We start from the raw sequence: 19,910 nt of genomic DNA on the forward strand, positions 1-19,910 counted from the left end.
CAATGCTTTTGTGTCGAATGCCACGTCACGGTTCCATTCGTTTTTGTTTTTGCCCGGTCTGGAAGGCTTGGAGTCACAAGGCTAAGGTCACGAGGCATGACTGTGGCAATGAAGGCTGTTCCCGTGACAGGGTGTGAATCTGGACTTCAGGGTACAGGTCCGTCCCTCTGGGAGTGAAGGGAAATGTCCTGCCCACACTGCAGTGACACCTACATGACACCTAGTGATACCCACACGGCAGTCACACTGACGCTGCAGTGACACCCACGCGGCAGCGACACCCGCACCTCAGCGACACCCGCACCTCAGCGACGCCCGCACCGCAGCGACGCCCGCACGGCAGCGACACCCGCATGGCAGTGATACCCACACCCCAGTGGCCTGGGCGCCAGGGTGAGGACTGGCCCCAGAGCGTTATCAGAAGCTGCAGAGGCAGGACAGTGCTGTTTCCACATCCTCAGCAGCTTCCTGGAAAGATCCAGCCAGGCTGTCCGGGACTGAGCTTTAGGGCTGAGCTTTGCTACGTCTTCCTGCTCCTGGCCAGCATGGGGGCTTCCTGTCCTTGAAGGTGACACCTCACTTCCTGATGTCCAAGAAACAAACTTCTAGGAGTCGGGAGCCTGGCGCCTCAAGGCTCTGGGCACTCCGGGCTTCACGTGGAGCTGGCTGGTTTCCCACCCCAAGAAGAAGGCGCAGGGTTGCTTGGGTGTCGCTGTGGCCCCGGTTCCCAGAGTCCTGCTGAAGGAACCTCGCCAGGGCTCCCCGAGGCAGTCCTGGCAGAGGCAGTGGTGCCAGCCCCATGGCCGCCTCCCATCTCTGTGGAAGGGAAGCCTCACTGGACCAGAATTTTGCCAGACCCTCTAGCTGCTTCTGACCAACCGGCAGCTCCCATAGCATGATGCCCCTTTGCTGTGCTGGGCGACGATGCCCAATCCCGTGACCGGGTCAGAAAGGAGGGGCCGCGCTCCTCTGGAGAGTAAGCTAAGACCGTGCTACAGACGCAGAGAAGTAGAAAATGTGACGAAATGGTTAATTATGTTGCTCATATAGAAAGGTGTGGAAATCCCACATTGTGGTGCCCCCTGGGGCAGGCAGCTCTGTCACCCCCACTCAGCCACCCACAGGTGACGCTGGCATGGGCTGGGTGTGGCCCTTGCCTCCCCCTGAGCCCAGCAACCCCGGGCTGCTTCCTGGGATGGGGCTGGGGCTGCGTCTCCCTCGGGGATCAGGCAGTTGTTGGCCTCAGATGACACCTGCTTGGGCCCAGCCCCGCTGTGAGGGTGGCAAGTGGAACTGGAATTCCCACCCAGGCAGCTGACGCCACAGTTCAGAGTCCACGCCTCATCTCCATGGCCTGTGCTACTCCATTCTTATCTAAAATGAGGAGTGAGGTCAACGCCCACTCACCTCTCCCTCCCAGGAAACCCCTCTGCCAGGTTCCTGCGTAAAGCAGCGCCTCGGGTTCCCACAGAGCCCAGTGCCGGTGCTGCCCCAGGAAAGAAACCCCTTTACCAAAATCTACCAGACAGACCCTCGCCCCAGCCCCACCCCTGCACATCACGAACACCACACAGGGCATCTCGGCCTCCTTGCTCTCAACAAGCACGGCTGTGAGTGGCAAGTAGCTGTGTGATGGGAAAGGGGGTCCTCCAGGCCACAGCACTCAGTCCACCTGGAGGACCCGTCACACACCTGCAGGGCCCCTCACACACCTGGAGGGCCCGTCACACACCTGGAGGCCCTGTCACACACCTGCAGGGCCCCTCACACACCTGGAGGGCCCGTCACACACCTGGAGGCCCCGTCACACACCTGCAGGGCCCCTCACACACCTGGAGGACCCGTCACACACCTGCAGGGCCCCTCACACACCTGGAGGGCCCGTCACACACCTGGAGGTAAGCCAATGACTGCCTGCTCATGGCCTGTAGAGAGCTCTGACGTTGCCCAGAGAAGCCAGGTAAAGCCTGCTGAACCCCTGAGTGGGGCAGAGCCAGGTGACCAGGAGGCCGAGGCAGCAGAGCACAGGGAGGGGCATGAGAGAGGGGAGAGCGTCACAGAGAAAGGACTTTGGAGATTTACAGAAGATCCTCTCTAGTTTTCAGCTAAATCACCACACACTTGAGAAGAAATGACCCAAGGCCAGAGAAAGACCCCCTGAAAGGAGCAGAGGGACCGGTCCCACAGCTTTATTTCATTTTTCTTCTGTGGGCAGAAGAATGAACATTATAAAAGTTGATTGTATAATGAGAAAGTAGAAAATGATAAATTATAGAGAAAAATCAATAAACCCATAAACCAGTTATTTGAGATCAATAAACTTGTTGAATCTCCAGCCAGAATGACCACGACAAAAAAAAAAAAAAAAAAAAAAAGACAAATTATCACTATCAGGAGAGTGTCACTGATACAGATCTACAGAGATTCGGAGTATTGAGGGGTCAGCTGCAGTGGCTCACGCCTGTAATCGCAGCACTTCAGGAGGCTAAGGCAGGTGAACCACCTTAGGTCAGGAATTCGAGACCAGCTTGGCTAACATGGTGAAACCTCATCTCTACTAAAAATACAAAAATTAGCCAGCCATGGTGGCGCACACCTTCAGTCAGCTACTCAGGAGGCTGAGGCGAGAGAATCCCTTGAAGCCGGGAGGTGGAGATCGCAGTGAGCCGAGATTGCGCCACCGCACTCCAGCCTGGGCCACAGAGCGAGACTCCATCTTAAACAACAAAAACAACAAAGATAGTGTTGTGAGACTATTATGAGCAGCTTTATGTTAACACAGTAAACAACTTAGATAAAATGAGAAAACTTCCTGAAAAAAACAAATTACTAAAGCAAATAAAGAAATAGACACTCTATTAAAGAGTGTGTGTATATATATATTCTTTATATGTGTGTGTATATATATATGTACACACACACACACACACATATATAGAGAGAGAGAGAGAGAGAAAGAGAGAGAGGAAGAGAGAGATGGAGTCTCACTCACTCTGTCACCCAGGCTGGAGTGCAGTGGTGCAATCTTGGTTCACTGCAACCTCCAACTCCTAGGTTCAAGCAATTCTCCTGCGTCAGCCTCCCAGGTAGCTGGGATTACAGGTGCCCGCCACCATGCCTGGCTAATTCTTTTGTATTTTTAGTAGAGATGGGCTTTCACCATGTTGGCCAGGCTGGTTTCGAACTCCTGACCTCAAGTGTACTCCGGCCTCTGCCTCCCAAAGTGCTGGGATTACAGGTGTGAGCCACCACGCCAACCTTAAAGAATATATATGTTAAAGAAATAAAATTTATACGGTGGCTCACGCCTGTAATCCCAGCACTTTGGGAGGCAGAAGCGGGTGGATCACAAGGTCAAGAGATCGAGACCATCCTGGTCAACATGGTGAAACCCCATCTCTACTAAAAATACAAAAAAAAAAAAAAAAAATTAGCTGGGCACGGTGGTGCGTGCCTGGAATCCCAGCTACTCAGGAGGCTGAGGCAGGAGAATTGCCTGAACCCAAGAGGCGGAGGTTACGGTGAGCCGAGATTGCGCCATTGCACTCCAGCCTGGGTAACAAAAGCGAAACTCCGTCTCAAAAAAAAAATAAAATTTATAGGTAAAAACCTTCTCACAAAGAAAACTATCGGTCCTGATGGCATCACTGTGATTTTTGCCAAATAAGACCAATTCTACACAAACACTTCCACAAAATTAAAGAGGAGGAAACGCTTAACAATTCTTAGGCCAACATTTCTTGGATATCAAACCAGACAAAGAAAAAAAACAACAGATCAGTACCCTGATAAATATCGATGCAAACATTCTTAACACAGTTTTACAAACTGAATTCAATAATTTAAAAGTATGACATATCATGACCAAGTGGGGTTAGGGTTATTTCAGGGAAAAAGGTTGATTTAACATTCAAAAATCAATCAAGGTAATTTACAGATTAACGAATGAAAAAAGAAAAACCATATGATCATCTCAATAGAACAGATACAGATGAAAACTTTAATATTTAACACACATTCTTAATTTTTAAAACATAATTTACAGGAAGCTAGAAAGAGAAGAGAACTTCTTCAACCTGATAAAGAACATCATGAAAAGCCTACAGCTAACATTGTTATATTTAATGGTGAAAGACTGGATTATTTTCACATGGCATCAGGAACAACACAAGGGTACACACTCTCCATTTCTAGTCAACATTGCTGGAGAGGTCATTAGGCAGTGCAATCAGACAAGAAAAGAATTAAACAGCACCCAGCTTTGAAAGGAGGAAGTAAAAGCGTCTATATTTATACATAGTATGACTATCTACATAAGAGGAAATTCTATTGAATCTACAGAAAAATCAGAATAATTGAATTAAGCAAAGTTGCATGATACAAGATAAATACACAAAAGTCAAATGTTTAAAATTAGAGACTGAAATGAAAATGCCAAAACCCAGATGTAGCGGCTCACGCTTGTAATCCCCGCAGTTTGCCAAGCCGAGGGGGTGGATCGCTTGAGGCCAGGAGTTCAAGACCAGCCTGAATAACACGGCAAAGGCCCACCTCTATAAAAAATACAAAAAGTTACCCAGGCGTGGTGGCACATGCCTGTAGTCCCAGCTACATGGCAGGATCACTTGAGCCTGGGAGGCAGAGATTGCAGTGGGCTGAGATTGTCTCACTGCACTCCAGCCTCAGTGACAGAGCGAGATCTTGTCTCAAAAACATAAATAAATAAATAATGCCATTTACAATAGGACAAACAAAGTGAAATATTTAGGAGCAGATCTGATAACACATATATCAGGCCTGCACATTGAATAGTATGAAACACTGGAGAGAATTTAAGAAGACTTAATGAAAGATATACCACATTCACAGATCAGGTCTCAATACTGTTATTAAACTGTTCATTCTCTAAAAATTGACCTATAGATTTAATGCAATCTCAGCTAAAATGTAGCAGGCTTTTTGTAGAGAATGACCAGCTGATTCTAATGTTCATAGGTAGATGCCAAGAAAACAGAATAACCGAACGACTTCACACTTTGAGAAAGAACGTTTCAGAATTTACACTACCTGTTTACGCGACCTGACTTCAATTCTTGTCATGAATCTACTGTGATCAAGACACTGTGGTATTAACTCTAAAGGGAGACAAATAAATGGGACAGAACGGAGAGTCTATAAATAGATTCACACACACATTACCGACTGTTATGGACAGAGGTGCAAAGGCAAGTCAGTGGAGAAGGAACAGTCTTTTCAATAAATAGTGCTGGGATGACTGCATTTCCCTAAGCACATACACACATACACACGTTCTGATTCATTCCTCAACATTTATAAAAACTCACTCAAAATGGACCACCGTCATAACGGTGAACCGAATTACAGACCTTCTGTAATAACATCTTTGTGACTACGGGTCAGGCAAACGCGACACCGAAAGCAGAACCCATTCAACAAAAGAGAGTAAGCTGCACCTCAAAATTAAGAATTCTGATCATTGAAAGACACTTTTATTTCTTTTCTCTTGGAGACAGGTTCTCACTTTATTGGCCAGGACAGGCTTAAACTCCTGGGCTCAAGAGATCTTTCTGCCTCAGCTTCTCAAGTAGCTGAAATTACAGGCACCCACTACCATGCCTGGCTAAAGACACATTTAATAGAATGAAAAGACAAGCCACAGGCTAGAAATAAATATTTGCAAACCACACATCGGATAATGGACTTGCTTCTAGAATAGTTCTAGAGCCCTTAACACTCAACAAACAGCTCAACAATTGGAAAACCAAGCATCCCAAGTATGTTAGTCCTTTCTCATGCTGCTGATAAAGACACACTTGAGACTGGGCAATTCACAAAAGAAACAGGTTTAATTGGACTTACAGTTCCACATGGCTGGGAAGGCCTCACAAAGGCAACTCCTGTCTTACACGGATGGCAGAAGGCAAAGAGAGCTTGCGCAGGGGAATTCCTCTTTTTAAAACCGTCAGATCTTGTGAGACTGACTGACTATCAGGAGAACAGCATAGGAAATGCTTGCCCCCATGATTCAATTACTTCCCACTGGTCCCTCCCATGACATGTGGGAACTGAAGATGGGATTTGCATGGGGACACAGCCAAACCATATCACCAAGTAAGTGAAAAGAACAAAAATAAGATCAGAACAGACATTTCACCAAAGGAGATACCTGGATGGCAGTAAGCACAATACAGTATGTTCAACATCACTAGTTATTTGAAAAACGCAGATTTCAAGTACAATTAAATACCACTACATACGTAGGAGAGTGACTAGAGACGTTCAAAGTGACCACAGAAGGTATGGGTGGGGAGGGGGAGAAAGTGAAACCCTCACGCATTCACGGTGAAGACGTAAAATGGTGCAACCACTTTGAAAAACAGTCTAAAAAGTTAAATACCTGCCATGTGATCCGGACACGCTGCTCCTAGATATCTCCCCGGGAAATGGAAGCACGTGTGCACACAAACGTCCACAGCAGCTCTATTTGTAATAGTAAAAATTTACACACAAGTAAAATGTCCCTCAACAGGTGAATGATAAACGAATCGTGTTATACCCGTACCGTGGAATACTACCGAGCAATAAACCGGAATACACTATTGATACCTCCAAGACAGATGATTCTGAAAATAGACAAGTGAAAAAAAGGCAGAAAAGTATACATACAGTATGATTTTTTATATGAAAGTCTAGAAAAAGCAAATAAATCTACAGTGATAGAAATCTGGTCAGTGGTTTTGCCTAGGGACTGGGATGTGTGGTAGAGTGGGGACATTTAGGAGGAGGAATTACCAAAGGGCATGAGAACACTGTTTTGGGTGATGGATATAGTCCCTAACCTGATAGTGGTGATGGCTTCACAGGTGTACACACGTCACAGATATGCCAAAATCTGCGTGTAGTTTCCTGTATTTCCACTTCATCTCAATAAAACTGAAACGCAAGCAAAGAAAACCCAAATATGACTATACAATTGACTGTACCTAACACAGCATCTTTTAAGACAAACTTTCGGGTGCCAAAGTCACATTTATTGTACGTATAGATGAAGGGATGGTCCGACTGCCATGGAATTATCGCTGGCAATAATGACAGAAGTCGCAACGCAGAACAGACACCCACTCCTGTCCCACTTCCGCCCTTCGTCCTAGCGTACCCCTGAAAAGAGGAGCCGCCCGCTCTCCACCTCACGGCCAGACTGGTTGACCATCTGTGTGAAGCATCCACTGCCCCGGGCGCCAGCTCCTGCCCGCCGTGGAGGTGAGCCGTCCACGCCATCATTGCCAGTTCAGGTTGTGTAACACAGGGCCTCACAACTCGCTCCATCTTTGAAACGCATCCAAATTGTTTCTTATCTGTTTTCCGTGTGTGCCTTAGAGCGAACTTCCTGCACTGGTAACTAGGTTAAGGATTTTGGAGTGATCTGGGGTCCTGGAGTCATCCCCCATCGCGGCCCGTGTTTGCTTTCTGTACTCCCCAGTTCTAGAAATCGCAATGAACGGTTGTATGTGAATGCATTTTATCAAACCCAGTCTCTGCATGATGGGAGGCGCTGCCATTACTGGGGCAGTATCTCAGTGGAAAGGCTGAGAATATGAGGAACGAGCACGGGTCCGGACTAAAAGGAGGCCGGGGAACTGCTCCACCAACTGAGGGCTTCCTGACCCCTAACGACCCAAAGCAGGGCGCCCACGCCCAGGTGCAGACTGTCCCAGAGGAGCAGGCAGAGGCTGGAGAAGCTCATTCCTAGAGGGATCAAATAATTCTGAGAATTGCATGAACTCCCTAAACTCTCTTCCCCAAAACGACAAAAATGTGCGGAAAATAATTACGAACAATTTTTAGGAGCTTACACACTTTGAAGTTCATCCACGGGCAGCTGTAACCCTCAGGAAATGACTGCAAGTGCCTGGAACGCTGCGGGGTACACGGTAGGTGCTCAATGAATGATTTGTCCAGGGAAGTGATTAAGGAGCCCTGTAAATTCTGACTAAAGCAGGTATCACCCCACCCGATTTCTGAAGCCAGTGCTTCTCCCCACGAACAAGCAGGAAAGTTGATGCAATAATACTCCTTTGACGTAGCCACGGTGGTTGCAGGGCAGAAGCCCAGGTGCGCTCCTCACTCCGCCGGCTACGGTAACCAGCTGGCACGGGCGTGCCGGGTGCTTCTGGTTCAGACGCGGGTGCAGATGAGTTCTCTATCCATTTTAAATTCTTTTTGAAGATCATTCCCATGGACATTCATCTGCCTAAGTTAACCTATCATTAATTTAAACCAATGACCTCAAAGATTTCTACCAGCAATCGCATTCCATTCTCCCAGTCACAGAACGCAAAGAGAAAGTGCGATCTGAGAATCAGCCTTGAGCGTGCTGAGCAAAATGGCCATCCCTCCGGGGTGGGGTGCTGACTCACTGCCCCTCCGGTGCACGCTGCGGGGTGGAGACTTCCGGAGCGGGATTCTCCGGCGGGGAGCACCCGAGCCGGGCTGAGCGCCTCCCCGACCCCGTGGGCGGCCCGCTGCGCCTCGCTTCTGTGCGTTTGCCCCTGTTCTGCCTATGACTTTGCGCAATATTCCAAGACAAGAGCCAGAAAGCCTCGGTCCCTGAAGACAAGCACAGCGCGGCTTTCAGCTTAAACACCTCCTGGGAGACCTCCAGACTGAGTGTCATCATTATGAAAAACAGGAGACGAAGGGAGACCGCCGCGTTTCACTCCCGGCCCCTGGGATGGGGTCTGACCTCCGCGCGTCTCGTCTTTGGGAGGTTTTCGGTCTCGACAAACCGCGGCTGAGAACGACGGCTCCGAAGCGGCTGCAGTAGGTTCGGGGGGAGCGCGGGCCGGGGACGCGGCCAAACGTACCTGCCCGGGTGGAGCCGGGTCGCCGCCTCCTGCGCCCCCGCCAGGGGAGACGCCCGCGCCCCGCCAGCCCCGCTCCGCCCGGAGCCTCCCGGGAGCCCGCGCCCCGCCCGCGCGCTGGGCCCGCCCCCGCCGCCTCCCCGCGCGCCGCCGCCCGAGCCCGCCCAGACCGAGCGCCCGAGGTGCCGCCGCCGCCGCCGCCGCCGCGATGTGACCTTCAGGGCCGCCAGGACGGGATGACCGGAGCCTCCGCCCCGCGGCGCCCGCGCCTCGCCTCGGCCCCCCGGGCGCTCTGACCGCGCGTCCCCGGCCCGCCATGGCCCCCTCGCCCCCGCCCGGGCCCGCCGCCCCGCGCGCCGCGCTGCTGCTGCTGCTGCTGCTGCTGGCCCCGGAGTGCGCGCCCGGTGAGTCCCGCGGCCCGAGGCCCCGTCCCGGGAGCGGCGGCGGCTCCGGGCGCGGCTTGACGCGGCCCCGTCTCTCCCCGGCAGCGGCGCTGTTGCCGGCGCGCGAGGCCACGCAGTTCCTGCGGCCCAGGCAGCGCCGCGCCTACCAGGTCTTCGAGGAGGCCAAGCAGGGCCACCTGGAGCGCGAGTGCGTGGAGGAGCTGTGCAGCCGCGAGGAGGCGCGGGAGGTGTTCGAGAACGACCCCGAGACGGTGAGCGGCGGGCGGGACGCGGCGGGCCGGGCCCCCCGCGCGCCTCCGACTCCCCCGGGGGCCGCGCCGCCGCCCCCAGCCTCCCCGGGCGGGTCGGGAGGAGGCGGGGCCGGGGGACGCTCGCGGTCAGACGCCCCCCGTCGGCCGCGCGGGAGCTGAGGGGCCTCGGTCCCCCCGGAGAGGGGAGCAGAGCGACCCCTCCCGAAAGAGGAATCGAAAGGGCTGAGGGCGGGAACTGTCGCAGCTGCAGGTCCAAAAATACGATTCCAGGAATCGAGCGGGGCCGCACGCGGGAGGGGAGGCAGGGCGGCCCCTCGCTGCCAGGTGCTCCCCGGGAAGCGGCGGGTGCGTTCCGGAGCCCGCGGGGCCGCCCCGCGCCCCTCGGTCAGGAAGGTCCTTGGGGGAGGCGGGGCGCCCGGGGCCTCCCGCGGGAGCCTCTGTGAGGACGGCCTGGCCGCTCGGTCCTGCGGGCTCGGGGAGCTGCTGGATTCCCACTGACGTCCCTCCCGCCCTGAAGTCAGGGTGATTTCACAGCGAAGTTTCCCGTTCTGCTAGAATGGTCCTTTTAAAGTCTGCTCCTGGGTGGAATAAATGTCCCCGGAGCTGACAGCGCGGTCTGGAGACCCACGGAGGCCGGTTTCCACTTGCATGTCTAGTGGTTGACTTGATCTGCCTTTCTGAAAAGCTCTGAGGCCGTGGGCATCGCTCATCCCTGCAGAGATGACGCGCCCGGCGCTGCCCCCCGGCTGCCCTCCGCATGCCCTGCCCCACGGGCCCCTGCCTTCCTTCGGCGCAGCCTGGCCGGTCGCTCTCCGGCCTGTTTTCCCGTTTCTTTAATGATGAATCCTGTCCTGTGCCACTGGCCGAGCGTCTCCTGTCCCCGCCGTGGGCCTTGTTCTTTTATCGCCCGGAGTCACCGCCTGGCTGTGGGGTGGGTCCTGCAGCTGCTGCAGTGCCCTTCAGCTCATCCTCGCCTGGAACACTCTGCGCGCGCCGGGACTGTGGCATGGGGCGTGCTGGTGATGGGAGCTGAGACCAGCAGGGTCACCCCCACCCCACGGTCCCCCCGCATGCAGCCCCCCTCCAGCAACGCAGGGCCCGTGTCCATGGGACCGAAGCTGGCGGGGCGTACTGTGCTGCTCTACCTGCCGTCCGTCCCCGACCTGGTTTTCCGATTTCAATTTAATAAGTTTATTTACATGCTGGGATGTGTTCGTCCCTCTCACCCTCCTGCGTGTGGCTGAGTGGCCCTCCCCCCGTCTTCTCACAGCCTGGCCCCAGCGGCCTCTGCCGGCTCCTTTTCACGGCAGCAGCATCATCTCGGTTCCCAGAGTTCTGCCCTCCTTCCCCGCCCCCACGCCAAATGATAACCACCTGCTTTCCCTCTGCCAGCCTCCCTGGAGGTCAGTGCTGGCCAAGCCCTTGCCTCTCTGGGGGCAGCGTTCCCTCTGGTTTCTGGATCTGGCTGTTGGCTTGTGTCTGTCTGTTTCCAGTGACTGCAGGCAGGTGGATGCTGCTGAGAGCATGCTTGCGGCAGGGTCCAGCAGCTGGCTAAGTCCCAGCCGGCTCCAGCACAGCAGGCCCGCCGCTCCCGGGATCCTAGTTCCTATTGCATCCTCTGCCACACCCTCGGGAGACCCCAGGCCCCAGGGGACGTCCAAGCAGAACTCCCTGCTAAGGCGTGAAAGTCACCCCCGAGGAATGCTAGGCCAAGCTCGCCTTGTCTTTGCAATGTCACTCACTTTACATTTTGTGCAGTGAGGCTGATTGAGGACAAGGGCTGTGGCCTGAGCTGAAGAGGTGACCAGGACCTGGCCATGTGACCGTCAGAGCGGCCTGGGGTCCCTGGCCTCCCCAGGCTCAGGGTCCTGATGTGTGGTCCTCCACAGGTGGTTGCAGGGAAGGTGGTCCGAGCTAGGCCAGGGCCCACCTTGGGGGACTGATCTCACCTGTCCCCAGCCCCCTGCCAATTTAGGATGTGGAAGTGCCTAGCCCCCGTTAGTTAACACACACCTACCCAGCCCTGGCCACCTCCCCTGGGGCAGCCTCCTACGAGGGAGGGAAGGAACAGCTGGAGCCAGCTCCCCAGGCTCCAAGCTCACCTGTGTGCGTACCTGCTCACCTGCCTGCAGCACATCCCACTGACCCCCGCTGGGGCTTCTTCCTGGTTGTGAGGGAAGCACCCGCTCTGCAGACCCCTGGCTTCCAGCAGGCAGGTACCAAGCACAGCAAGCACCCTTCCTAGACTCCAGGCTCACCTGTGTGCTCACCTGCCTGCAGTGTGTCCCACTGACCCCCGTTGGGGCTTCTTCCTGGTTGTGAGGGAAGCATCCGCTCTGCAGACCCCTGGCTTCCAGCAGGCAGGTACCAAGCACAGCACCTCTCCCAGGCTGCGGCCCTCACCACACACCTGTGGTTTAAAGCCCTGCTCTGCTGGAAGGGACGCCCCTCTCGCCTCCCCAACCCTCCGTGCTGAAGCTGTGCTCCTCCCCCCACATTCCTCCAGGCTGGGCCGCCCCCGCAGGCCTCCCTGCTCTCCACCGCCCAGTCCTCCTCCTTATCTTGTTTTCCTTTCCATATTGTTATTCTTTCTCCCTGGCCTTGCCTCTCCCTGCTGGGTTCCTAGCCTGGAGTCTCTGAGTTTCTAATTCAGAGAGGACAATTGTCTCTGCTAAAGCTCCCCAGGCCCATCGCCTTTTTGCTAAATCCTTTGAGGCCATCGGGTTCCAGCACCTGCTAAGATCTCCGGAATCACCCATGATTCCAGAAAGGACCGGACACTAGAGAGTTAGCCCAGCCCAGCCCTACCGTCCTGGTCCTCCACTGCCTGCCTGGGAGTCTGTTTGTGCACTTTGATCCCTGGCTTGTGTGCAGGAAAATCATGCAGGCTGTGGTTCTTGATCTCATCACCCGGCTTCATTTGAAATACAAAGTGTGAGATCCACCAAGTCCTGGCGCCTTCCCTGAGGGTCGGCCTGGGTTAGCAGTGCAGCTGCACCCGCACCACATGTGGCCACGCCTGTGCTCCAAGGCCAGGTTGCCCTTCGCCCCATCTCTTTCTCTGTCTCCTGTGTTTCTCTCTCTGTCCCAGTCTCTCTCTTCTCCCACTGCTGGGGGTGAGGAATTCTCTGCATGGGATGTCGGTGCATCCATTTTGAAACTTGCTGGCTGGTCCTAAACTGCATGTGTCCTCCAAGCACGTTTTCCCTGACCTGTGGATTCCTCAGGAAGAGCTGGGGAAGGGGTACCCTGTATGGAAATGCAAACCCCTCTGAGTCCCCACTTGAGAACAGCCACTTGGCTGGGATGCAGCCCCAGATGTTGGGGTGATAAGGTCCCAGTAGGAGGGGAGGGCTGTGCAATGTGGGGGTGCCCGGTGGGGAAGATGATGGGCAGGCTGAGACCTCCCCTGCCCTGCCTTGACAGAGGCTGCAGCACACTCCCACACACAGACACATGTGCACATGCATACACAGACACCTGCACAGATAGGTACTGGCACAGGTGTGCACAGGCACACTCACACAGACACATGCACACATGTACATGCATTCCCATAGACACATACACATGCACACACATGCACAGGCACACACGTACTAAAAGACATGTACACACACACAGACACATTCACATAGATACATGTACACAGGCATACACACTGACAGACATGCACACATGCACAGGCAGACACTAACAGACGTACACACATGCACATTCACAGATACATTTACACACAGGCACACAAAGTGACAGTCATGCACATATGTGCACAATATGACATGTACACACACACGGATGCCCAGCCACATGCACACCCAGACACACCCAGACATACGTGCATGCACACAGACATACCCAGACACACGTGCACGCAGACACAGACACACCCAGACACACGTGCATGCACACAGACACACCCAGACATGTGCATGCAGATACACGTGCATGCACAGACAGACACACCCAGACACGTGCATGCAGACACCCAGACACCTGTACATGCACAGACACACCCAGACACACGTGCATGCAGACACACAGACAACACCCAGACACATGCATGCAGACACAGACACCCAGACACATGTACATGCACAGACACACCCAGACACATGTGCATGCAGATACCCAGACACACCCAGACACACGTGCATGCACAGACACAGACACCCAGACACGTGCATGCAGACACACCCAGACACACGTGCATGCAGACACACCCAGACACACATGCATGCACAGACACACACACAGACACACATGCATGCACAGACACACACACAGACATGTGCATGCACACAGACACTCAGAAACGTGCATGCAGACACACCCAGACACATGTACATGCACAGATACACACCCAGACACACGTGCATGCAGACACACGTGCATGCAGACACACGTGCATGCACACAGACATCCAGACACATGTACATGCACAGACACACCCAGACACGTACATGCAGACACAGATACACCCAGACACATGCATGCACACAGACACGTGCATGCACACACACAGACACACAGACACATACAGACACACCCAGACACACGTGCATGCACAGACACACACAGACACATGTGCATGCACACAGACACCCAGACACATGTACAAGCACAGACACAGACACACCCAGACACACGTGCATGCAGACACACCCAGACACACATGCATGCAGACACACGTGCACAGACACATGCATGCACACAGACATCCAGACACATGTACATGCACAGACACACCCAGACACGTACATGCAGACACAGACACACCCAGACACATGCATGCACACACAGACACGAGCATGCACACAGACACCCAGACACATGTACATGCACAGACACACCCAGACACGTGCATGCACAGACACACAGACACGTGCATGCACAGACACTCAGACACATGCATGCACAGACACACACAGACACACATGCATGCACAGACACACAGACACATGTGCATGCACAGACAGACGCCCAGACACGTGCATGCACAGACACATGTGCATACATACCCAGACACATGTACATGCACAGACACACCCAGACACACGTGCATGCACACAGACACCCAGACACATGCATGCACAGACACACACAGACACACGTGCATGCACACAGACACCCAGACACGTGCATGCACAGACACAGACACACATGCATGCAGACACACCCAGACACACGTGCATGCAGACACACCCAGACACACGTGCATGCACAGACACACACAGACACATGTGCATGCACAGACACCCAGACACATGCATGCACACACACACACCCAGACACATGTACATGCACACAGACACACCCAGAACACGTGCATGCAGACACACCCAGACACACATGCATGCAGACACACGTGCACAGACACGTGCATGCACACAGACATCCAGACACATGTACATGCAGACACACCCAGACACGTACATGCACACACACAGACACGTGCATGCACACACACAGACACCCAGACACATGTACATGCACAGACACACCCAGACACACATGCATGCAGACACACAGACACACCAAGACACATGCATGCACACACACAGACATGTGCATGCACAGAGACAATCAGACACATGTACATGCACAGACACACCCAGACACACGTGCATGCAGACACACAGATACGTGCATGCACAGACATGTGCATACACACCCAGACACATGGACATGCAGACACACCCAGACACACATGCATGCACAGACACACACAGACACACGTGCATGCACAGACACCCAGACACATGCATGCACAGACACACCCAGACACACATGCATGCACAGACACACACAGACACACGTGCATGCACAGACACCCAGACACATGCATGCACAGACACACCCAGACACACATGCATGCACAGACACACACAGACACCCAGACACGTGCATGCACAGACACACACAGACACACGTGCATGCACAGACACCCAGACACATGCATGCACAGACACACCCAGACACACATGCATGCACAGACACACACACAGACACATGTGCATGCACAGACACGCAGACACGTGCATGCACAGACACACACAGACATGCCTACACCCTGTCACACAGGTTTCTTTTTCTACAACTTTGGGGTCAGAAGAGCCCCGACAGCTGCATAGGGATCACTAAAAAGTGAGACAGGGTCCCGGGGCTCTGTGACCCCAGCTTCCCCCAACCCGCAGCGTCTCTCCAATCCCAGAACCCCCTGCCTGAGGGGCCAGAGCCCTGCAACCAAGGCCTTTCCTCCTGGGTCCATCCTGAGGCCTGCAGTGGGCTGGTGGAGCAGCGTCTGGCCTGGGAGGGCCGTGTTCCGCGCTGGCTCTGCGGCCCTTTCCTGTGCCCGCACATGTGCAGAGGCTTGTTTCCTCCCTGGCGCCTGCAGACACTTGGTGCCAGGCTCCCCCAGGGCTTTCTCAGAGGCAGCTGAGTGCCAGGCCCTGCACACGACAGCCTCACCCGAGCTGGAGAGCTTCATATCTGTGGAAAACTCTAATTAAAGACGTTTTGAGAAACGCTGAACGTCTCCCTTTGTTATTTAGGAACAAAACGCCCTTTTAGGAAGCGATTGCTTATGGCTTCTTCCTGGAGATTCTGAGTAAAGGGGCATTAAGCTTGCTAGCTGGGGCATGCCGAGCGCTTCCCAGGCTATGGTTTTGCCCCAGAGCCATTGACGGGCATCCAGGGTTCCTCATGCTTCCTTTCCCCTGTTTTTCTAAGGTTAAAATCGAGAGCGTTTCTGCAATGAAAGCTCATTGTTGAAGGGTTTCGTGGTGGATGTTGGAAATGCTGTGGCCTCTGCCAGTTTTTACATTCCAGTGATTTCATTGCAGACCTGGTGTGTATGCCTCGTAAATTGTGACCTGTCCAAGTGAAAGGTTCATTTCTAAAGTTTTAAAATAATTTTTAAATGGGAGCTGGAAGTGGAAGAAATTGAGAACAACATCAGCTTTGCATTTCACTCTGACAGAGGCACCGTCTGCTCTAACTGGGTTGATCAGAAGTGTAACATTCAGAAGAAACAGTGACGTGTGCTGGGCCTCTACTGATTTTCTCAGGCTTTGCTTTCAAATTCTAGGTGACATTTGCTTCCTTCCAGTGTTAGTGCCCATGACAAGAAAATACGTTTTTTCCACATCTGTCCCCACACCTGTCAAACCCAGTTTTGTGATGACCTCCCCTCGGAACTTGGGGCTCCATGGAAAACACATGGCCTGGGCGGGTGGCTGCAGGGGCGGATTCTCAGCATACAGAGGTCAAGCGTTTGGTCAAGCGTTTGGCCAGGCTGGGCCAGGCTCCCCTCCGGGACTGTCGCAGTACAGTAAGGCCACGCTCTGAGTCAGCCTTGTTTCTTTTCAGCATTGCTAAGCCGACCATCCCTACAGAAGCAGAGGGCTGCGGTAGGGAGTTAGGCCTTCCTGCCCAAGCAGATGAGGGCAGCGCGAACGTGGGAGCTCTCAGGGAGGCGCGGTGGGCGTTGGGTGTGGCTGGACCCTCTCCCCCACACCTGGAAGACACTTCGCCTCCTTTCCACACTTGTGGGGATACGTGGCAGTGTTTACAGGCAGGCCAGCTTTCTGTTTATTTCAACCTTGACAACTGAATAGCGGCAGCAGGTGCTGAAACTCCCGTGAAGAACACGGCCACTCGGTTCTCAGAACCGTCGCTAAGCTCGTCTGTTGGTCTGAAAGATGCGTCGTCCTGAGTCCTCCTGAGAGCACTGTTCTCGGCGTCTCCACGTGTGAGGTTTTACATCCGCACGACACTGTAGCAGCCGCCACTGTGCCATTTTACAGATGTGGACACTGAGGCCCCGTGGGGCTGAGAAGCCTGTGAGGGCTGCAGCGTGTCCCGGGCATTCGAGCTGGAGGGCCCACACTGTCAGTCATTAACTCCTGTGCTCGCCGGGGGCTTGGATAAAGCCGGAGGAGAAGCCTGTCCCACAGGCAGCTGCCGGGACGTGCGTGGCTTGTGTTCGCGTGTGCGCCTGGCCACTGTTGGTGGTGGTCGCAGTCAGGGCACCGCCTGCCTTTACTGTCCTTACACCAGCGGGGCAGAGCGCAGGCCGGGAGCCCCGTGGGAGACGCTGGGGCGTGGCTCCCCCGCAGAAGTGGCAGCGGCACGCCGGCGTCCTGTCTGGGACGCTGTGGGTTGGATCTTGGGGTTGAGTCACGCTCAATGGTACAGCTGCCCTTTCAAGGGAACTGAGCCGCTCAGCGTCCCACGGAGCAGCTCGTCAGGGCCCTGGGGTGAGCCAGGAGCTCCCCTCAGATCCCGAGAGGCTGAATAAACCTCGCTTTCCCAAGACGGGAACAAACACGGATTTTGCAATAGCGTCTGTCCTGGGGTTATGGAATGTTGTGGCTGGCAAGACTCAGGCACCCTCTCATTCTGTGCTTCGGTGAATGGAGGCCAGGACTTTATTGAGGGACTGGCCCCAGTTCGCTTTTTGTGGGGAAGACTCAGATGGAAGCCCAGGCCCGAGGCTCCAAGGTTGGGACATTTTCTTGGAGCTGTCAGCACCTCTCCAGGCGAACTTGGGTCCAGGGCATGTGTGTGCGACCTGAAGTGTGGGCACTGTGTGCAGGAGACGCCCTCGCCAGAGGCGGGCATCAAGCCCTTCGTGTTCACACTGTGGAATCACTGGCCCTGTGCTCACGACTTTTTATTTTGCCATTTTATCTGATCAGAATATACAAAAATACACCATCTTGTTTCTCCCAAAGCAGTTGCAGTGAGACGTCCCACTTCCTCCTCACAGCAGCCGCTGCGGGCACAAGGCTGCTCCCAGGACAGTGCCACCACCAGGGCCGTGGTGGGCACGGAGCGCCCTCCTTCCTCCTCCCCCCGACTCTGCAGACTGTCCTCTCGTCCATGGTGGGCACGGAGCGCCCTCCTTCCTCCCCCGCCCCCGACTCTGCAGACTGTCCTCTCGTCCGTGGTGGGCATGGAGCGCCCTCCTTCCTTCCCCGCCCCGGACTCTGCAGACTGTCCTCTCGTCCGTGGTGGGCACGGAGTGCCCTCCTTCCTCCTCCCCCCACCCCCGCAGACTGTCCTCTCGTCCATGGTGGGCACGGAGCGCCCTCCTTCCTCCTCCCCCCGACTCTGCAGACTGTCCTCTCGTCCATGGTGGGCATGGAGCGCCCTCCTTCCTTCCCCCCCCGACTCTGCAGACTGTCCTCTCGTCCGTGGTGGGCACGGAGTGCCCTCCTTCCTCCTCCCCCACCCCGCAGACTGTCCTCTCGTCCATGGTGGGCACGGAGCGCCCTCCTTCCTCCTCCCCCCGACTCTGCAGACTGTCCTCTCGTCCATGGTGGGCATGGAGCGCCCTCCTTCCTTCCTCCCCCCGACTCTGCAGACTGTCCTCTCGTCCATGGTGGGCACGGAGCGCCCTCCTTCCTTCCTCCCCCCGACTCTGCAGACTGTCCTCTCGTCCGTGGTGGGCACGGAGCGCCCTCCTTCCTCCCCCCACTCTGCAGACTGTCCTCGTTAGCCAATGCTGCCCGGTCCCCTTCTCCCCACCCCGTGCCGACTGTGGTGTGTCCTGGGCCTCTCTTCTCATAGCATTTAAGTGGCCGGCATCCCTCCCATCCGACAGCTGCATTTTTCGTCTTCCTGACTGGCTTCTCTCTGGGTCCCCGAGGATGCTGCCAAATGGCACAAAACAGTCACTACTCTGCAGTTAGGAGAGACGGGGCTCGGCGGGGCTTGGCCTGAGCCGGCGGGCCTTCCTCGCCGAGAGCCTGCACTGGCCCAGGGCCGGGGCGGGCGGCTGTGGCTCTTTTCCTTCACTGCGTCCACACTCGCACACTGGACGCTGGGCACCGTGCTGGGGGCTGTCGGGAGTGTGCTGTGTGCTGCGGGCAGAGATGGGCAGTGAGTCTTGGCATCACTGCTGTGCAGCTGCCGGAAGCCACACGAGCTCCTCTGTCCCATTTGCCACGAAGCCCGTGGGAGACACTGATGTGGGTCTCGTGGCTTCCGTGAGAAGAGCTTGGTTACCCACCAGTTCAGGCACCACCTTGGCACTGTGGGGCATGGAGGGGTGCTCACAGCTGTGCAGTCGGCTACAGAGGCTGTTCCTAGCACCCATGTCTGCCCTGCTGGTCACACCCAGGATGAACTCCCAGCAGGAGCTCCCAGCAGGGGAGGGCGCACTGGGCATGAGCTTTGAGGAGGGCAGAGGTGCCTGTCGCTGCTGACCCTGGGTGTGGATGGCCGTGCCGGGTACACTGACTGCACCGCCCCGGGCCGTCTCCCTCCAGGTCGGCCCGGGGTCCTCTGGGCTGGGATCTTGGGTGCCGCCGCTCTGCTCAGGGCTGGAGCACACTGCTGAGGGTGTGAAGACACAGGAAATGAAT

At 55.0% G+C, this 19,910-nt stretch overlaps 1 protein-coding gene across 1 annotated transcript in view; it reads left to right on the plus strand.

The window, feature by feature from the left end:
* Window positions 1-9,198: 9,198 nt before the first annotated feature.
* GAS6 (growth arrest specific 6) overlaps window positions 9,199-19,910 on the plus strand; it is a 47,686-nt gene continuing 36,974 nt past the window's right edge. The window contains exons 1-2 of the mRNA XM_064361820.1: window positions 9,199-9,286; window positions 9,371-9,537. Of these exons, the coding sequence (XP_064217890.1) occupies window positions 9,199-9,286; window positions 9,371-9,537 (255 nt within the window). The remainder of the gene's footprint in view (window positions 9,287-9,370; window positions 9,538-19,910) is intronic.

Source organism: Aotus nancymaae, unplaced genomic scaffold (assembly GCF_030222135.1).
Source record: "Aotus nancymaae isolate 86718 unplaced genomic scaffold, 86718_ANA_hifiasm-v0.15.2.pri h1tg000044l, whole genome shotgun sequence".
Classification (NCBI taxonomy): Eukaryota; Metazoa; Chordata; class Mammalia; order Primates; family Aotidae; genus Aotus; species Aotus nancymaae.